The following is a 16,780-nucleotide window of genomic DNA, read 5'->3' as shown; positions in this document are numbered from 1 at the left end:
TCTGAGTTCACATCAGTTTTTCTCCTTAAAATGAAGAGAAATGCTACAGTTCTACACATTTTAATTTTTGTGCCCGTAGCACATGCTTCTCCAAATAAGTGATGTTTATGGCAAATCAGCTTATACAATAAGAAAGGGAGAAAAGAGAGGGAACCTAAACAAAGGTTATGTATCTCAATGATATTTATTTAAAACTCATCTTTATAGCCTTAAGGGACCAAACAGCAAAAAAGTTAAGAAAGATGCTGAAGATTGTCTTGGGCTGAATGTCTGATCTAACTCTTAATTTTCCTGTGTACCAATTTCCAGACTCTAGAGCATGGTATAGGTACAGCAAACAAGTAAATATTCACTTAGGGCTTTTTGTTCAGTATTTTATATATTGTAAGGTCTCAACATCGATGAGGTTTAAATGTTTGAGAACCTGGTCCAGCACATAACCGTTAAACTAGGTCCTAAACAGTCAATCTGCAGTCAACAAGCAATTATTAAATGCTTACTGTGTGCCCTAACACTGTGCTAAGTACTATGGATATAGAGAAAGGACAACACATATCGAAAAGATCACTTTCTTATGGGGTAGCCAACCTACAAATAGCTAGGTACATACGAGAAATATACAGAACACAGGGAGGACAATCTGGAAGCCTCTAGGGGTAAAGGGAACTGGGAAAATCCTCCAATATAAGGTGAGCTTTGAGCTGAGTATTGAAGGAAGCCAGGGAACCGAGGAGGAGGGGGAAAATACGGTCAAGACACCTTCATGAACAGCTTCTCTTTGAAGACAAATCTGCTGGTGCCAGGCAAAATGTGTATCTTTGCTTTCTCTCTTTTCTTCCACCTTAGCCTTAACTGCCCCCTTCTCCACTCCCCCAATTACCAGGACTCAATGATGTCTGCTCTTAAACCACTTTCCCTCAATCAAAGTAGGAAAGAATCTATCAGTCATTTGTGGGAATACCCTTCTGGGCTGTAGCTGCTGTATGCTTTGAATCCCGGGCTCCCTCCTTCTTTCCTCATTTACAGCCCTGTGATTCCAAGGAAGCCAGTGTAAGCCTAATTATTACTATAAGGTCATAGGATATTTACAGTGAGAAAAGGGACTTTAGAGATAGCAAATGGATTGGGCAAGGTCACACAGAAGCATGGGTAAGATTGGAACCCAAGGCTCTTGCCTTTCAGCCTCAAGTTCTTTCCATGAACACCATGCTTCCTCTTAAAAGTAGAATAAAAAAGGGAGAAGTAATAAGGGGCATAGTGCTGGATTCGGAGTTAGAAAACCTATGTTCCTGTCTCCCCTCAGTTACTTATTAGCTGCGTGACCTTACCTGATTCAGTAAATATCTCTGAGCCCCAGTTTCTTCATCAGTAAAACAAAAGGGTTGTATGAAATGATTTCTAATTCATCTAAATTCTATCTCCATCTCTAAATATGTGATCCTAAGTATTCTTTTGTAAATTGGCTATAAAGCACCAGTTCTGCATTACAAGCATCTGTCCAGCTAAAATAAATGAGAATAGAATTTTGTACAATTAAAAAAAATCTATGCTCCAATGATTTCAATATTTTAATAAAGATTTGATTCTCTGAGAAGAGAGAAAATTACATGAAAACCCTGTCCCTATTAGTTACTTGTAATCCAGTTATTTAAATGCTAAGTCACAGCTTTGGGTTTCTAAAACAGTTTGGGTCTACACAGGAGTCCCTCCACGAAAAGCTCTACTCAGATGCCCTATGGTGTCACTGAGGTGACCCATGGTTTTCAAAGACTATGGCAGCACTGCATAGATTTATTTTAAGGTTCCGCTGTGTTGGAAAGGCTTTGTCTATCATCTCAGAAACAAATTGTTTATGCTTTTCAATGACCAGCCCAGCTAGGTAGAGAGAGAATCATCTCTGGGTAGCCTGGCCTCTAGGTGAAGAATTCCTTGCCCATGGCAATCTGTGAAACAAAGAATGGTACAAATTGGCACTTGGTCCTTTGTCTCTATCTTCTGCTTCTGCATCGAGAGTGACAAAGGAATGGAAAAAGGGAGCAGAGGTCAATAAGAATCACCAGGTTTTCCGAAGTCCATAAACATTAACTGTCAGTACTCTAAATGAGAATGCTCTGTCCAGTTATATACCACAGTTTTCACTGTTACCAGAGAAATGAAATCATATCAATCTAGATTGTATCACTATAAATAAAACTAGAGATATAAATAAAGTTCCATTAAATGGAAGGGAAGGATATCTCAGCATTTTCCTTGGAGAGGCAAACAAAAGAGTTGGAAGAGGTTTGTTTTTTTTCAATGCACCCAAAGATGACAAAAGAGGTCATTTCATGAGCTACTTGGTCATTTTACCTTTCAATGCTCAGAATGAGCAAAAGCCAAAGGACTGCCATGAAGATGATTACCATAATATCTGATACAGATACAATGGATGGATAGAGAAACATAATACAGAGAACAGGGAATTCGACCCTTCTAGGTAAAACAACACATAGGTAATTATTTGTGATTTTGTTGCAAAGGTAGTTATATGGCATAGCTGGGAAACATGATAAAATAAAGGGAAAAAAAGATAACCAAATGCCGGCATGCTACATTGAAGACTCACACATATATACAATGAATACTTCTGCAAGAAGTGATTTGGAGGGGCAATAGATGTGGTGAGTACCAAATTAGATAACGAAAAATGAAATTGATGATATTCTTAGAGACTAGAAAACTGTATTACTGATGTCTGAGTCGTTCCTGAATCAGCTATTTATATGTACGTTAGTACAAAAATTAAAACATAAAATTAGAATAAGAAAAATAAAGGGAAAAAAGGTACAGTTAATACAACTCCAATCTGATCTATTTTAAAAAGCTATTAATACAAAAAAATGGAAAGAGATAATATAATAGATATTGATATGGTTTATTAAGATTTCTCACCAAAATTTAGGCTATATAAATCAGTTGGCACGATGAAGAGGTCAAAAGAACCTAGAAACAACCCAAGGCAGAAAATACTGTTCCCCTTGGCTGGTTAAAAAAAAAAAAGACAACTGAGAATAATGTTCCTTTAGAATATAAATTTCTTTCCAAAAGCTTATGGAGGATAATGGCAGAAGATTATGAGTAGCCTTATGGCATAAAATAGTGTGAACTTGTGGAGGGGAAAATGGATTTGGATAGATCTTTGTATGAGGCTGAAGGAAACCATATCATGACAAGAACACTGACCTGGTTCATATCGCACCTTGGCACATAGGCATTTAATCATTTAACCTCTGGAGCCTCAGTTTCATGTAAAATGAAGGAGTTGGATTAGATGACTTCTCAGCTCTACATCTAAGATCATATGGGGCAGGGGAATGAAAAGGAATGTTCTTTAAGCAACTGAGAATGGTTAACACAGAGAAGACAAAACTTGGGGGCATTGGGAGTGGGAAGGAGGGAATAAGTGGTTATATAATGCCTATTTGCCAGGCACTGTGAATAAGTGCTTTTGTTTGTTTGTTTGTTTGTTTCACAAACATTATTTCATTTGATCTTCGCAACACCCCTGAGAGGTAGTGCTATTATTATAATACCCGTTGTACAGTTGAGACAAATAGGTTAAGCGCCTTCCCAATTCCAGGCCCAGCACTCCATTCACTGCACCACTACCAGGGGTAGCTATCTTAGCTTCTTTCAAGTATTTGAAAGGTTGTAACACTGAAGAAAGATTAAATTTATTTTGCTTGGCTTCAGAAGGTGGAATCAGGAGCACTAGTAGGTTTGCAAAAGGAAGAGATTCAGGTACAGTGTGAAGAAAAGCTTCCTAAGAATCAGAAATGTACAAAATGGAATATTGTGTCTGAAATAGGATGTTCTTCTTTATTTGAGGTCTTTGAAGTAAAGGTTGGAGGACCAACTTGTTGGACATGTTATAATGAGGGGAGTCTTCTGCAAGGGTGGGTTGGACTGGATGATTTTTCTATGAATCTGAGATTTTTTATCATTTTGACAATGTTCATATTTTTAAATAACTTTTTAAAGATGAGTACACCATCAAATTCTCTAACTAGAAAACTCTCGATAACAATAATCTCTCCCCTCACACCTTGAATCAGGCTTTTAAAAGAGGAAATATAAAATACCATACAGTTGGTGGTTTTTATTCATTTATTCGTATGGTCTCCTCCACTAATGGCTAACCAGCAACTCATTAATTAAATCATTTTGCCTGCAGAAATCCTCCAAATAATTATTTTGCTCCCATCCTTAGGAAATGCCTTATGAAAGAAACATCAGTAGAAAGTCTGAATAAGCAACATCAGAAGACTTCTCATGATAGGGAGGAGGAAAAATCATCACTTTATTTTTCTAACTTTGAACTTTAAATGATCTTTTGGACTGCATGATGGTGTAATCAGGATCACAACAAAACAGTATATCATAAAAAAGATCCCACCAGGACCAAGGTTCGCTTTTGTGGGAAAATTATCTTTCAGAGCCATAGATTACCTCTCACACACTTTTGCTGCAGCACTGTCCCTAAAGTAACTTAGAAATTGGATGACAGCATGACATAACAGTGATAATGTAGAGAGGAAACATATTATTAAGTACCATGATGGCAGAATAATACATCAAAGTGTCAGTTTGGATACAAACATTCATCCATTTTGATGTATGGGATGAATTTGAGAATGTAGAAAGTTAAAATTCATACAATTTCGTATTTTTTTTTAAAAAGGGTCTTTGCAAACCCAGAACTTGATAAAGTCTCCCACTACCAATTTCCTGAGCCCTGTGGCAAAGGGAATTGGGATTTCCTGATGAAAGTACAAATGAAAACTCTCAATTCTGCTGTTCTAGTTTTCAGCTGTCCAAGCAATACATGGAGCTGGTTGTTTGTGTTTATGTGCTGTTGGTACTGGGAAATATCACAACCCCTCAGGCAAAGGAGCAAACCATTTGCTGCGTCTGGCATCTTAAAACGTTGGACAATAATTGTTTAACTCACTTTTATTGAGTCTTCAAAAGAAACTTGAGTGAGCCTGGAGAAAAGTTAAGAAAAATTAACTTCAAATTAAAAGATAAAATAATATTTCTAAACAGAAAGCTCCATGAAATCTGTTCTGTGGTGTCCCCTTGAAAAGAAAGGTCATGGATGAATTTCACATAAAGGAAACTGATTTGGTGAGTTAGGTAGTGGACAGTACATGGTCCCAAATATATTATGGCTATAAAATGATCGTGTCTAGTACTTACTGTGCTCCTGTAGCTTTCTCTCCGTGCTGCTCTGCTTAAGGGTATTATAAAACTGAGTTCATTAAAATCATTTCCCAGGAGACTTGGGAAATAATGTTATGCTATAGTTTGGTGAATGGATAGCATATGTAAATATGTTTATATATGTGATAGTGAAAAATAAAATCTTCCTAAGAGTTTTCACCTGTCTATGCAGTCTACATTGATCCATGCCTCTCTTTTCTAGACATATTTACTTCCCCTGCCCATTCCTGAAGGGAGTGGCTTAATTTGATCACTATCAACAGATGACTTGAACCAGACAAAATTCAATTCAAATTAAACTTATTAAATATCTGTTTTGTGTAGAATACTGGATTGGGAGTGGTTGGAAAAAATAACCAGTTTAGAAAAGAAATAATCCTTGTTCTCCTGGAATTTATGATCTAGTAAAGATGTGACATACACACAAATAACTAATAAATGAAAAATGGGTAAATATGAGGGGTGCAATGCTAGGTGGTGGGACAGGCAGAGGAGGCCCACTACAGGAGGTGCCTTGTAATTTGGGATTTAAAGGAGGGGGTGCAATTAAAGGGGAGGTGGAAAGGAGGTTTCAGGCATAAAAAAATGATGTGATCAAAAACAAAGAAGTGGGAAAGCATGGGACATTCCTAAGAAAGAGAGGTGGAATAGCCCATTTAGGCCAGAACATGGAAGTACATGGAAGAAAAAGCATGAGGTGAGTTTGTAATTATATAAAGTTGTGGGTTTTGGGGGTTTTTTACTGCATAAGCAATAGAGGGCCATTGAAGGATTTTGAACAGGGGAGTGACATGACCAGGTCTATGCATAATGAAGAGTAATCTGGTAGTACTGTTTTTTAGAGAACACATTTTTGTCATTTACCAGATAACTGCCTCAGTTCTCGTGTCCTGCCACTTTTTTGGGACAGCTTTAGATGTCCCACAATTATACATAACCATTAGATAATGCAGAAATAATAGGTGGAACTCAGTGAATTTCCTGCAACTCATTACAAGATTGCTTCTTTCTCATCTTAATTCGATCCTGAAAAGATAGTCACATGCTTGTTCATGTGATTGCCTTTAAATGCAAAGGGGGCTGAAAACCAGGAAATTCTAAGTTAATTTCATTATTATAAGAAGTCTGTAGTACTGAGAAGATTCCTGGGCTCATTCCTCCCTCCCACTATGGGCCTCTCTCAGTATAATATTTTAGCATTTCAAAAGTTCCCTATTCTCATCATTGTGGTCATTCCCTCCATTGGTGGAGGATCATAACCAATTCCATTTTTTTCATCCTGTGTGATTTTTTTTCATCGTTATCTCATAGGATCTAACCAACAAGCTAGAGGTCTCCATCTAAGACTTATTACACTATACTAGTACATGGATAGAGCAACATGTAGGCTGCCCATGTTATATGCCTTGCTCTTAATATGTGGATATCCTGCAACCTTTCCCAGACATACATCTCCCCAATAACATCCTTTTCCACTTCTTGCATGGAAGTTATCACTGGATGAATTAACATGCACCATACATCTCTCTATTTCTCTTTGAGTCAACAATTTTGGAAGTATCCTCCACCCGTGCAGCCTCTTCCTCTGATTGGCCAGTTCCATCCAGAACCTCCATTTAGAGGAAGAAGTCTAGGGCAGCCATGTCTTCATATCTCTACAAGCTGTCCTCCTGACTGCTCTGGACTTTATAATTCCCATGACAGGTACCTTCATCTGTATTTTAGCACCCTCCCCCCTTTTAGCTCTTTTTATGTGTCTTCCCCCCCACTAGAAGGTAAGTTACTTGAGAATGATGGCTATCTTTCTGATTCTATCTTTCTTATATATGTATATGTATGCACATATGCATATAGAAATATATATTATATATGTACACCCATACATATATACACATACATATGCACATATATATATATATATATATACCCACATATATACATACAATTGCCCACATGCATCTATATCTACATGATTATCTGTACTTATATCTAAATGGATAGATAGATAGATAGATAGATAGATAGATAGATAGATAGATAGACAGACAGACAGACATAGCAGTTAAGTGGTACAATGGGTAGAGAACTGGGCTTGGAATCAGGAAGACTCCTCTTCCTTTTTGAATCTGGGTTCAGACACTTACTAGCAGTGTGGTGCTGGACAAGTCATTTAACCCTATTGGCCTCAGTTTCCTCATCTGTAAAATGAGCTGGAGAGAGAAATGATAGATCACTCTAGGATCTCAGCCAAGAAAACCTCAAATGGGGTCATGAAGTGTTGGATACAACTGAAAAAACTCAACAATAACATATATATATATATATACATACATATATATATATATATATACACACATATACACATATACACATATATACACATACATATACCCAGAAGCATGGGCACACAAACATTCTCTCTCTCTGTATATCTATATCTATATCTATATCTATATCTATATCTATATCTATATCTATATCTATATCTATATCTATATCTATATCTATATCTATATCTATATCTATATCTATATCATCTATATCCATATCCATATCCATATCTATATCTATATCTATATCTATATCTATATCTATATCTATATCTATATCTATATCTATATCTATATCTATATCTATATCTATATCTATACCTATACCTATATCTATATATGTATATATACATATATATGTATATATGTATATATACATATATATATGTATGTATGTATGTAGTGTGTGTGTATATTCTATACCTGTTTCTATTTCCATTTTCTCTAGTCTTAGAGACAATTGAGCCTGAGAGTGACACAGACAACAAGAAAAGGCAAAAAAGGGGGGAGGGGGGTTAAGACCCAAAGAAGGTATACAATGTTCTCCTAGGTGCTGGTATTCTTCTCCTTGAACTTAATATTTACTTATCTGGGCATATGTTCTGTCCCTCAGTATAATTTCAACTCACTGAGGATAGGAACAACTTAATTTTTATCTTTATATCCCCCCAAACTTAGCATAGCACCTAGTATATAAAAGAGGCTTAATAAATGTCTATAGAATTGAATTGAATTGAATTTACTCATGGTCTACTGCTTAAATCACTGGTCGTGGAATGCAGAATAGTCTACAAAACAATTGTATTTCTCCCTATCCCACTGTTTGGGGAAACTGAAATGCTAGACTGCTGAATTTAAAAAAATTTTTAAAAAAAACCCCAAAGGGAAGAAAGCTAGAATTGTTCCTGGAAAATCTGAGGGTAATACATTCCTTATTCTGGTAGCATAACCCTACCTAACCATTGAAAACTACTGAGACTGTCATAATTTAATAATGAAGGCCACATCTTAAGCTTTGTGTACCTTAAGATTTGTTTATTGGGCAAGTAATCACTCTCAAGTGAAATGGGCAACTTCAATTTCAGAGAATATTATAGCAGCTACAGCTTTTCCTTTCCCAGCGGACACTTTCCCCTTAGATGCAATGGGCTTAGACAAAATTAATCTCATCCAAGGTCAGGGTTTTTTTTAAGACTTGCACAAGAGAAACAAGATTTCTTTTAAAAAAATAATTTAAGCACTGTCAAATCGTTTTGGGTGATGCGCTTGAAAGTCTTCCTGAATCCTATGCATAAAACGTAATTCATCATTAGACAGTAAATAGGGGAAGGAGTGACTTCATAAGATGTAGTACGAAATTATTTTAAAATTGAGCATTTTACTTGGCTGACAATCTCTCCCCAGGGTTTACCAATTAGCCTGCATTTAAAGGACATGATAATGGTTGGTCGATCAGAGTGGAAAATATTAATGGTGTCAGATTAGTAGGACACACTGATTGCCATGTTTCATTAATGACCTGTAAATTGTCTAAGTTCCCATTTCATACCAGGGTATGTGGAAATGATGTTTGGTCACCCTTTGTACTTTCTGGCCCACAAATGCAGCTAAAAACATACAGAATTAGTGGCTACTTTTCTAGGGTGACTGCACTTACTTGGTACAGAATCGGGATTGAAAAATGGATATTCTTTAGCATTCATTTGTATGTTTATTAAAACCAATACGATTGGGTAACTGAAATATCTGAAGCATCCTAAAAGAAGTTGTGTATCATGGTGGATAGAGAACAGGAAGTCAGGAAAGGCCTGGGTTCAAGTTTCACCTCTGAAATATTAACTGTGTGACCTTGGCCAAGTCACTTCATCTCAGAATTCCCCAGGCAATTCTCTTAGGTTATAAATTTCAAAGTAGGGTTTTGATTGGGTTGTTTGGGAGTTTTCCTATACCAGTGACAGGTCTTGTCAAAAAAAAAATCTAAAATTTAAATCATGACCATGTCAATTTCCTACATAGAATGCTTTAATGGCTTCCCTGTTGCCTGTATGGTAAAATACAAATCCTGTACCCTGGCATTTAAATTGCCCCATGAGATGACTTCCAGAAACCTGTCTGGTTTTATTTCATCTTATCCTCTTCATATACTCTCCATTCAGGTCAAATGGAACTATTAGCTCTTCACTGTATTCTATGTAAAACTCTTACCTCCATGCCTTTGCTAGGTGATTCCCCAGTTAGTGAAATAGAGATATTCTCCCCTCCTTGAATCCCTAGCCAAGAATATGCGGGTTTTGTTGATTTCCCCAGATATGGCATTTTCAAAATCTTGAAATTACTTTGTATATCCTTCCCATTTTCTTATCTATGTACAAGTTGTATTGTCCTGGTGGAATATGTGATCTTTGAGACCAAAGACTGCTTTTTTTTTATCCTCAGAGAGCCTAGCACAGTGCCTTGCATAGAGTAGGTGATGGATAAATATTTGTTAAATGGAATTGAGGTAAAATGTAGTTGAAACAATGGTAATACATGTACCACAGACATCATTGCTCATTACACATACAATTCTAAGTGGTAATTTGGGATTCAGCTGTTGTCTGTTGAGTTTTTTGTTACTTCAGACCTTGCTACTTTTGCTTAATAACCTCTGGGGCAGATATTCAGAAAACTGAGACTGTGCAGCCAAACTAGGACATTTGATCATCTTAGCCTTGAAAAACAGCTCTCTACTCACATCCCTATGTGGGCATGCTTCTTTCCCCCAAACAAAACCACTAGGGACACAGGAAATTCCAGTTCACAAAAGAGTATTGTATCATGAGGACAGACTTTTCCCAAGAGCTGCTACCTCCAGTCCCTTACTGCACCAAGGAAAACCACTTAATGAAGGAAAATTCCCTGAAGGTTTGTTTAATAATAGAGAAACTATAAACATAATATAATATGTTAATAATAAAACAACTGAAATCACATGAATATATCAAAAGATGCAGAAAAGGCTTTTGACAAAATATAACATATTTCATGTAAAACAAAACAAAACATTTGAAAGCATAGGAACAAATTGACCATTTCTTTGGAAGCCAATTTAGAAAATCTGAAACCAAGAGCTTATATTATGTAAGGAGAAAAGCTAGAGGCTTTCACAATAAGATGAGGAATGAAGTAAGGACATCTATTATCATAACTATTTGATAGAGTTCTAGAAAAGCTAGGTACAATGAGAAAAGAAAAAAATGAGGGGAAAAAAGTAAAGAGGTAATAAAAACATTGTTTTTTTGTACATATATGACAGACTTACTTAGAGAATTTTAGAGACTCATTAAAATTAATTGAAATGTTATTAAACAGGATAGGAAATAAAATGATGAAATTCTTCAGCTGTTCTATTTGTTACCAACAAAAAACATCAAGAGGAGATAGACAAATTTCATTCAAAATAACTACAGAATATGTTAAATATCTGGGAAACTACCTTCCAAGTCATACACAGGAATTATGCGAATACAAGTTCAAGGAATGCTATATAGAAATAAAGCTTGAATCAAATAACTGTAGAGACATTAATTGCTCATGGTTGGGTTGAGCTGATATAATAAAAATGATACTATCTAAATTAATTTATAGAGCATACCTTGCCAACCAAACTGCCAAAGGGTTACTGTGTAGGACTAGCAAAAGTAGTAACAAAAAATAAACTGAGAAACAAGAAGTCAAGAATGTCAAGGGAAATAATTAAAAAAGACAGAACTAGAAGTAGCAGACCTCAAACTGTACTACAAAGTAGTAATCATAAAAAAAAAATTTGATACTGGTTAAAAATAAAGTTGATCATTGATGCAGATTATGTATACAAGGCTAGAAGCAATAAAATTTAATTATGAAGTGTTCAACAAATTCAGGAATTCCAACTACTAAAATAAGGACTCACTATTAAAACAGGAAAATATTCTGGCCAAAAATCAGATTCAACTAGCATCTCGCACCATAGGGCACCATATGCTCCAAATATATATTTGACCTAGGTATAAAAGGTCATTGGAAAATCTTTCCATAAAAAACAAAAAAGATGAAAGAAGAATTTTTAATGAAACATTTCACAAGTGAAATGGACCACTTTGATTTAATAAAATTATAAAGATTTGATACAAACAAAATCATTGTAGTTTGAATTAGAAAAGAAACAGTGAATTGGTAAACACCATTGTGGTAATTTTCTCTGATTAAAGACTGATATCAAACACATGTAGGGAATTTTGTTTCAAGTATCTAAGAATAAAAGCTTTTTCCCAATAGGTAAATGGACAAAGGATACAAACAGGCAGTTCTCAAAAGAAAGATGAAGTATCCACAATGATATGTAAAATGTTCCAAATCAGTAACATAAGAGAAACACACATTAAAACAACTTTCAGGTTCTACTTTACATTGCAACAATATGTAAGGTGTAAGGTATGTAAGGGTAAGGTTTGGCAAGGAGTGGGGAACCTGGGGCCTCAAGGCCACATGTGGCCCTCCTAGGTCCTTGGGTGCAGCCTTTTGACTGGGTCCAAGTTTTACAGAACAAATCCTTTTATTAATGGGATTTGTCCTGTGAAGCTCAGATTCAGTCAAAGAGCTACACTTGAACTAGAGGGTCACCTGTAGCCTCAACATCACAGGTTGCCCACCCCTGGTATAATTAGAAAATACAGTTGCTGGAGAAGTTTGTACGAAGACAGCATTCTAATGTATTCTTAGTAGAACTGTGAATTGAGTCGATAATTCTGTAAAATAAGGGAGTTGGACTAAATAAACTGAAATGTCCCATTTAGCTGTAAATCTGTGATCTCTCTACCTACTTGTCTGAAGCCTGTGTCTGGACTATTTCTACCAATTTCCTTACTGGTTTCCTGCCTCCAGTCTCCTCTCCAATCCATTCTTCGTACAGCTGATAAAATAATTCTAATGTACAGGTATGACCATGTTACTCCCTTTCTTAAAAACCATCATTGTGGTCCCAATCTACCATTCCATCCTTGTTTCACATTCCTTCCTTCCACACGCTCTATAGTTCAGCTATCCGCTTTCTAGGTCTGGTCTTGCACCATTTGCTTGCCTCTGGACATTCAGGAAATCAGGCCTTTTGCCTGTAGCTCAGTCCTCCTTTACCTTTGCTTGCTAAAATACTTCATAGCCTAGCTCAGCAGTTATCAAATTCATGAAGGCCTCCCTCATTCTTTGATTTATTTTTTCCTATTATACCATGCTAACCCTGGGTTCTCTGTCATAAAATTTCTTCAAATGGAGTCTGGTCAGGGACAAAGGGCATTCCTGTTCATGCATGCATTGGACCAGATAGGCGGTACAATGGATACAGCATTGAGCCTTGAGTCAGGAAGATTTGAGTTCAAATGGGGCCTCAGAGACTATCTGTGTGACCTTGTGCAAGTCACTTAACCTCCGATGCCTCAGTTTCCTCATCTGTAAATTGGGGCCAATGATAGCAGTTATCTTGTAGGGTTCTTGTGAGGATCAAATGAGATAATAATTGGAAGTCTCAGCATGGTGCCTGGCACATAGTAAGTACTATATTAATGTTAATTATTATTATTATCACTATTAGTAGTGTTTCTTCCAATTCTAAGAGTAATTCTATAAAGTTTTTGTTGTTTCAAGTCAGTAAAAATAGCAGTTCTTTTCCCACATCCCTGGAATTCCTTCCTCCTCTCCCTTTTCACCTCTCCCACCTGAGTGCACACCATCACTATTACTTATCTGGATAATTGCAGATACCTTCTTCCAGAGATTCCTATCTCTTATCTCTTTATCTCAACCTTCCAATCCATCCTGTATATAGCTACCACAATAATCTTTCATAGACACAAAACTGGTCATGTCATTTCTTGGTGCAGACATCTTTACACTAACAACACTCTTTGCACACCAAGTAAAGTCTGAATTTCTCATCCTGGCATTCAAGGCCTTCCACCATATGCCATCATCTAGCCTTTAAAACAAGCACTTCACTTTCCTTCTGAAATGACTATGCTCAAACAATTTCTTGTGTTTAGAATTGGAATACCTTCTCTCTCAGGACCCTTTTATGTTGTCAATTTTTGTCCATCATTAAAGTCCTATTCACCTTCTTTTATAGGATACTGTCATGATTGACATTCCCCCTTCCCCACCCCCCTCCCCCAGTATTGATCATCCCCTTTAAACATCACAGAAAATTTTTTAACTCTATAATTATTTTAACCAATACTGTCCATTTTCTGTCTGTAAGAATCTTGTCCTCCTGTTTTCCTGTAAGCTATTTGAGGTGGGGTGGTAGAGTAGACAGTGCCAGACCTGGAGTTTGGAAGCTCTGAGTTCAAATCTTGCCTCTGATATTTATCATCTCTGTGACCCCTGGCAAGTCATTTAACTTCTTAGAGTCTCAGTTTCCCATCTGTGAAATGGTGATAACTCCTGTAGTACCTACCTCTCAGGGTTGTTGAGAGGATTAAATGAGATAATATATGTAAAATGCTGTGAATGTATGTAAATTGCTATGTAAATACCATGCAGTATCACTGAAGACAAAGACTATCTTAACCTAAACTTTTGTACTAAAGCTTCCAGCTCTTAGTTTCCTATCTACAATATAATATGTGATATAATATAATATAATATAATATAATATAATATAATATAATATAATATAATATAATATAATATAATATAATATAATATAATATAATATAATATAATATAATATAATGTAATTTAATGTGACATGACATGATATGATATGATATAATATGATTAATATAATGTAATATAATTTAATGTGACATGACATGTTATAATGATATAATATGATTAACATAATATAATATAACATAATATACTATAATATTCTTGTCTATAATATAACTCTAGTACTTAGCTCACACAGTTGTTGTGAAGGTAAAAAAAATAATGTGTATAAAATTACAGTGTAGGTGTCAGTGATTAGTACTGCATTAACCTTTTATTAATGACTTGGATGAAAGCATAGAAGGTACATTCATCCAATCTGCGGGTGGTACAAAGCTAGCAGAGGTAGCTAACATAGAAGATGGAAACAATACAAATCCAAAGGTCTTGATGGCCTAGAATTTGTGGGGAACCTGCAGCCTCCAGGCTACATGTAGCCTTCTAGGTCCTTAGGTGTGGCCTTTTGACTGAGCCCAAGTTTTACAGAACAAATCCTTTTACTAAGGGGATTTGTTCTGTAAAACTTGGACTCAGTCAAAAGGCTGCACTAAGGACCTAGAAGGCCACATGTGGCCTTGAGGCTACAGGTTACTCACCCCTGGTTTAGAACATTGGGCTGAATCTAATAATATGAAATTCAATAGGGGACAAATGTAAGCTTTGACTTGTGTAAAAAAAAAGCAACTTCACAAGTATAAGATGGGAAGAGATGTATGACTGGACAACTGTTGTTCTAAAAAAGACCTAAGGGATGTGGGTTAGCCAACAGCAAACTTATCAGGAGTCAGCAGTGGGATGTGGCTGCTGCCAAAGTTGGTGCCATCTTGAGTTGTATTCACTGAGAGCAGCAGAACTTCCAGGAATAGGAAGGTGATAGTCCCATCTGTGCCCTGCCCTCATCAGACCATAGTTGTGGTTTTGGGTTCAGTTCTGGGTGTCTCAGTTTAAAAAGGACATTAATAAACTGGAGAGTCCAGAGAAGAGCAACCAGGATGGTGAAGGGATTTGAGACCATGTTACACAATGACTGATGGAAAGAATTAGGTGTGAAGAGCTATTTTCATGTATTTGAAAGGTTGTCATGTGGAGGAGATATTGGGCTTACTGTGTTCATATCCAAAGGGCAGAACCAGGAAGAATGGTTGAAAGATGCAAAGGTCAATTTAGGTTTGATGGCAGAAAAAAAAAACAGAACAAAACAAAACTCCCTACAAATTAGAACTCTCCCAAAGTGGAATGGCTTGCCTTGAGAGGTAGTGAGTTTCCTGTTCTTGGATGTCTTCAGTCACAGACTGGATGACAACTTGTCAGCTATCTTATAATGGGGATTCCTTTTGTGTATGGGTTGAACCAGATGGTCCCTTCCGACTTTCAAATTCTGTAAATCTATAAAAGCATAGACAATCTTATCTACACTTTTTATATCCCCCAGCTACTATTCTGCTCACAGTAGGTGTTTAGTAAACATTAATTCTATTACTAGTGTTGTGGTTTTATATGGTGTTGTGTTGTATTATAATTCTATTTCAGAGAAAATTTATTCCAGGCCTCTCTTATTTTTTTATCCATTCAGATGTTGCAAGAGCAATTGAGTTATTGGAGAAACTACAAGAATCTGGAGAGATACCCGTTCAAAAGCTACAGTCCCTCAAAAAAGTTCTGCAGAGTGAGTTTTGTACAGCTATTCGTGAGGTATGGCACCCCGCTTTTAGTCATTGTGTTCAGCTGCATGTCCTACAAGTACACTTGTTTTCTGCATCTAATCTGTAAACAGGGAAACAGACTGGAGTTAAATCTTTGTCGTTTCCTTTTTTAGCTTCTTGGACAAGATGATAAAACACAATCTATTCTGTGAAATTCTTAAGTTAAACCCCAATGGGATTAGTACATTCTTACAAAAACAAATGCTACATATGGGGAGCTGGGGAGAGATCGCATCCTAGGGAGATGGGGACATGTGATCATGTTGTGTAATGGTCATATGAAGCTCTCTGGAGACTGAGGCTGCTTTTTCAGTGAACAGAGACCGGATTTGCTTTAACCTACTTTCAGAATTCAGACAGATTCATGACTTGCCAGTGAATTAACAATTATCTAAATCTTGCCCTCTTTCCTCTTCAGCATCTTGAGCTCTGTTGAAGCTTTCATTTTGTAGTGGTAATGTTAAAAATTTCTCTGGTGCCCCAGAGAGGAGGGTGGTGCTTACAAAGATAAATGGCACATTCCCTCACTTCATTCAAAAAACATTATAATCTTGTAGTCATGAGATAATAATATTAATAATTATAGCTAGCATTTCTATAATACTTTAGGTACTTCTTTTGTAAATTTTGTAAAATTTTATCTCATGTGGTCCCTGCAACTACTCTGTGAGCTATTATTTTCCCTATGTTTACAGAAAAAGAAACTGAGGCAGACAAAAGTTAATTGACTTTCTCAGGGTCATGAAGCTAGTAAGCTATGCT

At 36.3% G+C, this 16,780-nt stretch overlaps 1 protein-coding gene across 1 annotated transcript in view; it reads left to right on the top strand.

Moving 5' to 3' along the window:
* The window catches only part of LIN7A (lin-7 cell polarity scaffold A), a 189,995-nt gene that overhangs the window by 29,733 nt on the left and 143,482 nt on the right, over nt 1-16,780 (top strand). Inside the window, exon 2 of the mRNA XM_020993472.2 lies at nt 15,889-16,007. Within this exon, the coding sequence (XP_020849131.1) occupies nt 15,889-16,007 (119 nt within the window). The remainder of the gene's footprint in view (nt 1-15,888; nt 16,008-16,780) is intronic.

This window comes from Phascolarctos cinereus, unplaced genomic scaffold, assembly GCF_003287225.1.
Source record: "Phascolarctos cinereus isolate Bilbo 61053 unplaced genomic scaffold, phaCin_HiC Scaffold_1;HRSCAF=81, whole genome shotgun sequence".
In the NCBI taxonomy this organism is placed as follows: Eukaryota; Metazoa; Chordata; class Mammalia; order Diprotodontia; family Phascolarctidae; genus Phascolarctos; species Phascolarctos cinereus.
The sequence above is the reverse complement of the archived record's forward strand: the minus strand, read 5'-3'. Positions and strand labels throughout refer to the sequence as shown.